Genomic DNA, 10,728 nt, shown 5'->3' on the forward strand with positions numbered 1-10,728 from the left:
GATGTGAGTTCAGCTGGTTGAGGTTTCCACTCTGCTTGCTCAACCTGGAGGGCGTGTGATGTCCTGGAAGGAAAAAGCACAAGCTTCAAGTTCTGTCCAACCAGGGTTCAAATCCAGGCTCTGCCACTTAGCAATGTGACCTTGAGTAAATGGTTTCTCACCAGTTAGCCTCAGTTTTCTCATCTGCTGGATGGGGTGATGAGTCTGGTGAGATGATCCTGGTGAGATGGTATATACAAAATACGTCCATATAAAGTTGAGTTTTTCATTCTTCACTCAATCTTCATGGAACATCTACTACTGCGATGGGCACTAGAGATAGAATGAAGTAGGCACATTCATGGGACAGCCTGGCAGGGGAGAGGGTGTGGCCCAAGCAGGAGACATGTGTCTCAGCAGCTGGCTCGTTCTGAGGCTGAACCAACCACTTTGATAACTACATCTTTTTCCTGTTCTACTCAGAGCAGGATCATACATAGGAATAGCTCATTCTTGAACATTCCAGGCCTTCTCTAGCCCTGCTGGAAGGGGCTGTTAAAGAAAAACAATCAAACAAGCATTAAGATTTTTAAACATATATTTCTTAGTAGTTAATGTTTTGAAATGAATAAGTACTATCTGCAGGTTTAACTGCACAAGACTTTACCTCATGGGAAATGCTGGGGGCAGGCAGAGGTAAACTGGGCGATGCTGTGAGATCAGCATTATCATTCCCATTCTTACAGCTGAGCAAGTTCAGGCTCTACCAGATACCTGGCTAGGAAGGGGCAGAGTCAGATTTGAATCTAGAACTGTATGCTTTTAAAACTTGTTCTCTTTGCCTTGCAAGTTAGAAAGAATGGAAATTCAAATATTTCTGGGTGTTCACCAATACTTAGAGCATTTTTATATATATTCTTTTGCTCATCAATTCACTTAATAAACATTTATTAGATACCTACTATGTGGCAGACATCAGAACTTCACTCATTCATTCAACACATATTTAACTGAGAACCTATGTGCCAGGAAACTGGCACTTTACTCATTCATTCAACAAATGTTTATTGAGCACCTACTATGTGCCAGGACACTGTTCTAGGCACCAAGTATAGATTCTCTGCCCTCCTAAAGTTCAGATCTCCACAACATTGCAAGATAAGTTTCCCCTACCTTACAGCTAAGGAAACTGAGGCTAAGAGAAGTTAAGGAACTGTCCCAAAGCCATATGGCTAGTCGGTGGCAGAAGCAGACTAGGCTCCAAGTGACAAATGTTATCTGGACAAGGTGACACAGGAAATACTGTTAACCTCGAATCACATCACAGGTCTCAGAGAAAGTTTACAGAGAATGGCACTACTGGCAGTGGGGTCAGCCTACTGGGAGTTGGAACCCGCCTTTGTCACCTCCATCTGTGTGTGCTCATGGAGGTCATCCACCTCACTGTGCCTCAGGATCATGATCCCTACCTCCAGGGTTGCCATAAAGATTATAAGTAAATGTGGAGGTCTGTTCTATGAGGGCAGGAGACCCATCAGCTTGTTCCCCCTTGTATCTGTGGCATCAGCACGGTGCCTGACATACAGCAGTTGCTCAGCCAGGGGTAACTGTTGTGGCAACCACTGGCTACCCGCTCCACTCAATTACGAACCAACCCAGCACCATTATGACTGGATGCCCACTGGTTCCTTATTATGGCAGATATGCTAGAAGACTTCACAGATAGATTAGGGACAAGCAGCAGAAGTTCCCAAGATGTTCCTGGAGTCTCTCCTTAAAGAATCACAGTGCCCTGCCTAGCATTTATCCACACTTGTCTCCCAGGAACTTGGAGAGTTTTCTATCCATCATCTCTACCCTTGACCAAGGCTGTGGGAGGCAGGCATGGTGACATCTTGATTATCCACCAGCCATCCATCACATGATGCTGATGGAGGAGAGTTTTCAATTTGAGCTAAGCCATCTAGTGAAGACGGCTGAAAAAAAAATGAGTCTTCCCAGGCCCCTGGATGAAGACAGCAGGATGTGTTTAAAATGTCCAAAACTGGGATGGAAGAAGGAAGGATGTGCTGGCCTCAGACAGCAGAACTCAGACCGTTACGCTGAAGTCTACAAGAAGGTGTCTGAATTCAGAATAAATTTTGTAGTCTCCACACAGAAAGGCGTCAGTGCAAGGAACTTCTTACTTTGAGTGCTAATGCAGACGTGAAATAGAAAAAGAAGTCGCAGAGACGTGGGTGGATTTCTGAATGGTAAAGCCAAGAGGTAGCACTCAGCCAAGCCTTCCTGTTATTTCCCTTCTTCCCCCTCGCATTCCCCTTTCCTTCCCTCCCTCATCACTCTACCCTACACCCTCTCCTCTCCAGGCCCCCAGAAATCTACTCTGCTTGGCTCATGTTTACATTTCGAGCCCACCAGCTGAGGCTCTAGAGGTATCAGGCAACTCTCAAAACATGGGACCCAGCCCACTCCATCCCCAAGACATCAGGCCCTTGGATCCCTTGGTAGAGCTCGGTGATCACCATCGGGCGGCTGTGCTGGGACATTTGGGCTTGCACACCTTGTGGAAGGTGCTGCTCCTGCTGGGCCTCGGGAAAGGCAGAGCTGGAGATCCTGATGGCCTGGGCTCCGCAAACATGTGCCCTCTGTCCTGGACACCAGCAGTCACTGACCGAGACCTCCAGCCCCCATTCCTGGGCTGCTGATGGCTTATGCCCCCAGCCTGTCCCACCTTTTGGTTGAAGGTGAGAAGGGCAAATGCTCAGCTGTCATCCTGCAGCCCTCCCCGCCGTCCGCCTGCCCTTGCCCTTCCCTTTTCCTCTTCTTTTGCCTCCATCACCACTGGGGTCTTTCACTTTCTTCTCCCTCTATCCATTCTCTCTTCACCTTCTCTCTGTGTGTCCTGCTTCCTCTTCTTCCCACTTCTCTTTGCCCCTCTCTTCTTTTCTCATCGTATCTACTCTCTCTTCCTCGCTGACTTGATTTCCCAGGTAGACTTGAATCAGTTCCACAGCATCTACTGAGCGTCTCCCGTGTGCCAACTCAGAGGGTGCAGAAATGGGCGTCGGCAAGATCTTGACAGCGTGGGCTGGAGCTCTGTGACACCTCAACCTCCTCTCGTCTTGTCCTTTTGTTCTTTCTCCTCCTCTTCCTCCTCTTCCTCCTCCTCCTCCTCCTCCTGCTCCTCCTCTTCCTCTTCCTCCTCCAACTTCTCTTCCCTCCCTTTCCTCATGCTTTCTTGGCATCCACCACCAGCACTGGAGGTGGGAGCTGGGGTGAGCAGAATGGCACAGTCCCAGGGGTTTCTGTGACAGGAACCCTCGATGCCGCCATGGCCACATGGCAGACAATAAATGAGACTGAGCACCCAAGACACATGCATCACCCCTGGCTCCCTTCAGCACCGAGACAGGATGGAAATGACTTCTGTCAGCTCTGCAGCAGCCCACTGCCCTGGCAGCTCCCAGCTGTTTATTAAAAAAGAAAAGAAAAGGAAAAGGAAAATAAAAGAAAGGAGTGAGAATGCCGTCTTGCCAGGTATTAGGGGAGTGATTCCAAAGCAATGATGTTGACGAACATACTTGTGATCATAAAGGAGCTCTCCGGCTCCCTTCCCAGTTCGTGTCCAGCTGTGATGGAGATGGAAGGTGGCAGCCAAGAAACAGGAAAGGAGGCGGCTGCTCTGGACAAATTGTGTGCCTTTTGTTTTAGCATAGCAGGGCCAGCCCTTCTTAGGAATGATGAGATGCAAGCTCACCTGCCCATTCGTTCTCTGTCCAACCGTCTTGGAACTTCAACTGAGGCTTTCATTGAGCTGGGTTAGGCTCAAGAGGTTCAGAAAGTTTTAGCAGTAATAATAATTACCATTAATTGTTAATTATCAATGATTAATAGCCATTAATATTTGATTTATTAATTATTCGTCATTACTATTCATCATTGTTTGAGAAGCTAGGTGCCAGACACTGTGACCAAGGCTTTTCATTTATTCCTATGGCTTCCCCATGAGGATGGCATCATGACTGGTGTGAGAAAAGGTGGAAGGGGTGCTCAGACTCAGGGAACAGCAAATGCAAAACCCAGAAGCAGAAAGAATGTGGCCTATCCTGGGGTGGGGGTGGGGGCGGGGGCAGGTGTGGCTGGAACAGAGTGAGCAAGAAGGCAATTGGAGGCAGGAAGTCGGGAAGGGAGTAGAGAGCCTGACCGTACAAGTGAAGGACTGAAGGTGATGAGGAGAGTGGGCAGTGGGGGTGGCTTATCTACACCACCACCCTAACCCTGTGTCTCCCCACCATCCCCACACCGTGACGTTAACTTAGCTGACCTCAGGAATAAGAAGAGGCAAGTGAGCACTCCCAGCCCTGTGCCCGTCGCTTGTGGAACCCTTTAACGGAAAGTGTCATTGCCATGGCAACCTCACACAGTCCCAGGTCTGGGGAGGCTCCTGCCAGCCCCAGAAGAGAGAGGCATATTATGGGATAGTTGAAGCCTGGCCTTGGGAGCTGAGGAAGGCAGTGTCTCAGTCCCCATCTGTGTCCCTAGAAAAGACCTTGATCCCCTACCCTATTTGTACCCTCCTCTCCCCTCTAGGCATCACCTCTGGGGGCCATAGGCTTAATTTCCTTCCCAGACTAGAGAGCCCTTGGGGCCATTGTCCTGTCCTGTGTGATCGGGGGTGGGAATGGTGATATCGAACTGTGGTGAGCAAGAAACCTTCCTCAAAGTCTTGCAGCAGAATCCCAACCATTCTTTTCTGTGTGGAGGGCTGACTCCTGGTCCAGTTGGAGCAACACCGCAGAGAGGGGAATCATGACTGGAAACCTGCATACATGTGGCTCCCAGCCTTAGTCAGCGCCTGGCTTTGCCTCCGTGTCCAAATCGACATTCGGCACCCCTTTTGCTTTTTTTATAGATTGTAATTCTGCTGGTGGGCAGGAATGGGGTCATTTGTCGTAGCGGAAGGACAAACAGGTTTTATTTATTAAAGGAACAGTCGATGGATTCCAGTCTTTCTCCTTTAAGGGCACCCTTTATTTGACAGTCTATAATTTCACCCCACTGCCAGGCTCCTTCTTTTCAGAAGTGTTTTTGGCTCAGCTGTTGCAAAATGACTCTGCATGGAAGCCAAGCCTGGTGTAGTCCCAGAATAGAAACCGTCTGTCCTCTTGTGTACAGTCTTCATTGCATGTGAATCTCATGTAAATCTTTCCCTTTTAGGGGGAACATTTTTACCTCCACCCCCACCCATGAAACAATCGGGTGTCTTAGAGCATTCCACTGAGACGCATATTTGGGTCATTGAGTCTCAGAAGCCCTGCTGGTGGAACTGTCTTCTGGGCCTGGCCCTAAATAAATAACTAACCTCCTGTGGGTCTCCCTCCAGCCTTCAAGAAGCAAATGACTTATTTCACAGTAGGCTCTGGGGTGATAGTTCCCGTCATGTCTGATATGATGCCTCATAAATCTAAGTCATTCGTCCTAGCCGCTGTTTTAATCTACTCAAACGTACTTAGCTGGGTTTAATTATAAACAGAAATTGCATTTGAGAAAGCAACAAGAAATCATTTACATGGCCCGAATTTGGGCATTAAATCATACGTTTCATTTGAGAATGCAATAGGGATGGCATTTCCAAAGAAAAATAATATTAGTGCCTGTGCTTAGAGGCTCTCACGCCAATTGCACAAATTGTATGAATTGCACAATTTCTACCAATTGCATCTTTCTTCTTGGCACAGGATGAACGAGGAGGCTGGTGATGCCGAAAGGACTCCACGGGCTTTGGCACTGAGCAGAGCCCGGGACATCCCTAGCAAGACCACAGGGGATAAGTCCCTTTCTCCCCTCTCCCTCCACCGGCAAAAGTACTGCCACTTGGGAGATGGCAAGGAGTGTGACGTCCAGAGAAAGCCCACGGAGAGATTAGGAGCTCTGTCTTCTTCCCTATCTTCTCAGAGGACAGACACATGCCCCGTATCTAGGGAAAAGCTGCCGAGTCCTTCGGCGGCCCTGTCAGAGTTCGTGGAAGGGCTCCGGAGGAAGAGGGCGCAGAGAGGCCAGGGGCCAGCTCTGGGCCTGGAGGACTGGCCCAGCCTCCCCATCTACCAGACCACCGGGGCCTCCACACTGAGGAGGACCAGGACAGGCAGTGACGAGGGACACCTCTCACTGAGGTGTAGGGCAAAGTCATCCCTGGAAACGGAGGACACCGCTGGGGCATCCGCCGGTCTCCTGCGGTCCACCAGTCTGAAATGCATCCCTTCTGAGAGCATGGAGGGCACCCCACTGCTCCCCAAGAAGCTGAAGACACGGTTCAGTTCCTGCGAATCCCTCTTAGAATCAGGGCCAGACTCAGGGAGAAAACTGAGCTCCCCCACCATACCCAGAGGCACACTGCTGTCGCCCACACTATGTCCTCGGAGGCGCTGTCTGGAGTCATCACTGGATGATGCAGACTGTCCAGACCTCGGGAAGGAGCCACTGGTCTTCCAGAACCGCCAGTTCACCCACCTAATGGGGGAACCTCGGGGCAGCGACCCATTCAGCTGGAAGCTCCCAAGCCTCAACTATGAACGCCAGACCAAAGTGGATTTCGATGACTTCCTCCCGGCCATCCGGAAGCCTGAGATGTCTATGTCCTTGGCCAGAGCGGCCAAAGATGGGCAAGACCGTTCACAACATTCAAGTGTCCACTTTGAGACAGAAGAGACTGACCAGACCTTTCTCTCAGGGATCAAGACCATTTTGAAAAAGAGCCCGGAAGCCAAGGAGGACCCTGCTCACCTCTCTGACTCGTCCTCCTCCTCGAGCTCCGTCGTGTCCTTCAAAAGCGCTGACAGCATCAAGAGTCGACCAAGAATCCCACGGATGGAGGGTGATGGCGGTGAGCGAACGACCCCGGACAGCGGAGAACCTGGGGCAGGGAGGAAAGATGAGGATGTGGAGAGCATAATGAAGAAATATCTCCAGAAATAGGAACCAGCTCAGGTAAAAGTAACAGGCTGGGATCGTTTGGGGGGAATAAAACAAGATCATCCACCTGGGCCTGGCAGCCTAGATAAAACCAGTTGCTCCTACTGCTTTTAATGCTCTGACTTATTTTTCTAGAGATGAGGCTTTTGAGAGGCTTTTGCTTATCTGCTAGGTGCCATCTATTTCTTTGCACTTGAAAATGCAGACACATTGGAAAGCGAGAGGGTCCTGGGGGACAATGCTAAAGAAGGTGCTGAACGCTGGCTTTACATTACCCCACCACCACCAACTTTTCTTTCTAGTGCTCCATCCCTCCTGGAGCTGGTGGAGCTGTGATGGCATCCTGTCCACAAAGTGACGGAGATCTGTGGTAGTTGGGTCAGGCCTGGGTACAAAGGGCCTTAAGAAGTAGAGTCTAACTCTTGCGTTAAATATCCAGAGAGATCACTTCTCGGCCTTTTGGCTCAGATCAAGTGTAACTTTCTAGAGAGGAACAGAGGACCAAGGGAGAGGGAAGAGGGGATAAATACAGTGGTCCCAGCAACACAGCAGTGCTTTTTTCTGACTTCTCGCCCACTCCCAGTCCTAATACTGGTACCTCTCTGGAAGAAAGGCAGGGAGAAGAATTCATTGGGAATAATGGCTTCCATTTATTGAATGTCTATATCAGCTAGTCATTTAGTACCCATAATAACCCCAAGAGGTGGTTAGAGGTAGTTATTCCCATTTGACAGGTCGATAAAGAGAATCACAGAGGTTAAGCCGTTTATACCAAATCGCCCAGGCAGAAGTGGGATTCGGAACTCCAGAACTGCCACTTTTATCTGTCATGTTTTCCTTAGGTCCATTTTCCAGGCATCTTCCCGAGTAAACTCAGAGCCACACTGATGGAGCCGGATCTTTAAAGAGGCTGCCTCCATTGACCCCCCAATGGAGGTAGACCTTAGAACTATATATCAAAAGGGATGTTGGAACTTACGGACTCCAACCTCATTGCTAAACAAATGAGAGAAATCTCAAGATCAAGGTCACCCAGTGACTCCGCTGCCAGTCTAGCCACCCTGACTCCCAGTTCATTGTTCTTTGCCCTAAGGCAGAGGCTAGCCCCTGACAGCCTCTTCAAAGGGCATGTTTCAAAGCTCAAGGCACTGAATTTCACACTTCATGGCTCCCGACTGAAGTGCAAAGCCCCTTAGAGGAGGCTGGGCATCCATGAAGCTGGTGTAAGAACCTCCCTCCAGGTTCAGACACAATGCAAACCCACAGCCCAATGATAGCCGATGGACACACAAATCTCGCTCTTATCAAATCTCAGAACTCACAGCTACTCCAGGTTCAGGCTACAGGTGGGCACTGAGCCTTCACCTTGCCTCAGCCCCTAGCCCTCCCCACAAAGGTGTCCTGGACCAAAACAATCTGCCCATCTCCCACTCATAGAAACCTGCTACTTCAAGAGAGACCCTCAGCTCATTAGAAAGCCATCGCCCCTTCCCTAGAGATGCGCTCGGATGTTTCGGAGCAAATTAATTTGACTTTACATGGCCTTCTCTCTGCTCTCAATTACCAAGGAGAGATCTGATATCATTTACATTATTATGCTCTCAGGGACACAGAACGCAGTTTCAAAGGCCAAGTAAAGGGCACATGTTCATAAGGGGAGAAGTCCTTAGCAGAAGTCGTCACAGAACGTCTTGTCTCTGCCATTTCTTTTTAAACTCAATTCCCCTTTCCCCCTCTCAGCAATATAATGAGCACCTGCCTAAAAATTCACCTCTGCCCCGACTTCCATGTCGGAGTCTTGAACTAAACAGCACAACCCTGTTCCCCATGAAGCACATGTATTATGAGATTCGGAGCCAAACAAGCTCAGTTCTTCCTGTCACTGGCTACGAGATCTTGGGCAAGCAATGTGACCTTGCTGAGCACCTGTGAGCTCAGCTGGGCAATGGAGCTAATAACACCAACTACATAAAGTAACATTGTCGGTTGGATAAGAAAGAGTGAGATCCCAAGGACAGAGCCGCAGTGGTTGCACTAAGTGTCAGGTTACCCTGCTCTGGGAAATGTTGGTCCTTCGGGAGCCTTGTCCCAGTTTCCCTCCACTTGTTTCCCTTCTGCTGCCTACACACCTTCCTTCCTCTTGGTGGCTTCTCTGCAGGAATGCCACCTGGGAATATGCACCTTCGGGCCCATCCCCCACACTTGCTCTCCTCACCAAGACACACGTCCTGTGTCCCATTTATCAGCTCTGACCTACGTTTGTTTCCAGCCTCCTGAGATGCACTGCCCTGGAAGACTTCCCAACTCCACACTATCTGGAGAGAGAGAGAGACTGGCCTGGCCTCCCCAAGGGCCCTCAGCTCAGATACAGCCAGCATGGCCACCCTCGAGAGGCGAGAAGGGCCCCGCAGAGGCCTATGCCATGGGCCGTGGGGCTCCCAACATGCTTGGTCTGCACAAATAAAGTATTGGCTTCTTGGCATCCATGCCTCCTCTATTCTGTGATCCTATTCCCTGGGATTCTGGAGGGTGGATGGGGGGCAGCTGCAAGTAGAAGTGTTCTGAGGAATAGAACCAGACCAAACCATTTATAGTTTCAGCGGCATACTGCTGTCTCTCTCCCTACAAGTCTACATGCAATGACCGTGCTCTTTCTCTTCATTTGGCCGGGTTCAGCATAAGTGTCACCTCCTCCAGGAAGTCTTCCCTGATGTATCAAACTGAAATAAATTCTCTTTCTTCCTTAATTCTCATACTTACTTCTATCATATTTCCCTTGGGCATTTACTTTCTACATTGTGTGCATATCTGTGGGCAAGCATCCGAGAACTTCTGATGAATAAATGAATGAATGAATGAATGAATAAACCAGTGAACAAATTAATCAGCCTACACACACTGAATACATGTGACACACTGACACATATGCATCCCTACAAATGTCTGCCCATATCGACATTCAAGAACCTGTGAATGTCTGCTCTCAGCACCCCATATACCTCCTAACACAACAGCCCTACCACACACACACCCCAACATGCACATATACCATAAGTTACACTTGCATAGGTACATGTATAGCTTGGATAACTGCTTCTTCAAACATCTTTGAAGTATTCATAACAGAAAAACTATCAGCCATTTATTGATCACATGCTACGTGCTGGCCACTGTGCCAAGCATTCTACGTGGTATATCTTACCACAACTTCACAAAAGGTCCTGAGAGAGAAATGCACTTTTTATTCCCTATTTACGATGGCGGAACTAGCTTATGCCCACATTGGGTAGCCAGGGCGGTCTCTATTTACATTCCCACTGACACAGACTGCATGCCCTACCCCAAATGGGCCTCCATCCCTAGGAGCCCGCTGGTGTAGCCACTCTTTGGATGACTGGTCTGTTCATTTGCTAAGGCTGCTGTAACAAAGTACCCCAAATTGGATGACTTAATAGAAACATAATGTCTCATGGTTCTAGGGGCTGTATTGGTGTTGGAAGGGTTGGTTCCTCTTGACTTATAGCCGGCTGTCTTCTCACTGTCTTTTACATCATCTTCCTTCTGTGCATTTCTGTCTCTGCATCCAAATTTCCCCTTTTTAAAGGACACGGTCATATTAGATCAGGGCCCACCCTAGTGACCTTGCCTTAAATTGATTACCTGTGCAAAGACCCCATCTCCACATAGTCTCATTCTGAGGTACTGGGGGTGAGATATCTTTTTTCAGAGGGGTCAAGGGACACACACAATTCAGTCCATAACGACTTCCCAGTTGGA

The 10,728-nt window shown here is 49.0% G+C and overlaps 1 protein-coding gene across 1 annotated transcript in view; it reads left to right on the forward strand.

Moving 5' to 3' along the window:
• Window positions 1-9,419, forward strand: part of MYO18B (myosin XVIIIB) — a 247,364-nt gene extending 237,945 nt beyond the window's left edge. Inside the window, 2 exon segments of the mRNA XM_039861993.1 lie at window positions 5,718-6,966; window positions 9,221-9,419. Coding sequence (XP_039717927.1) covers window positions 5,718-6,954 — 1,237 coding nt within the window. The 3' untranslated portion in view covers window positions 6,955-6,966; window positions 9,221-9,419.
• The last annotated feature ends 1,309 nt before the right edge of the window (window positions 9,420-10,728 follow it).

This window comes from Pteropus medius, unplaced genomic scaffold (assembly GCF_902729225.1).
Source record: "Pteropus medius unplaced genomic scaffold, Ma_sr-lr_union100, whole genome shotgun sequence".
Taxonomy (NCBI): Eukaryota; Metazoa; Chordata; class Mammalia; order Chiroptera; family Pteropodidae; genus Pteropus; species Pteropus medius.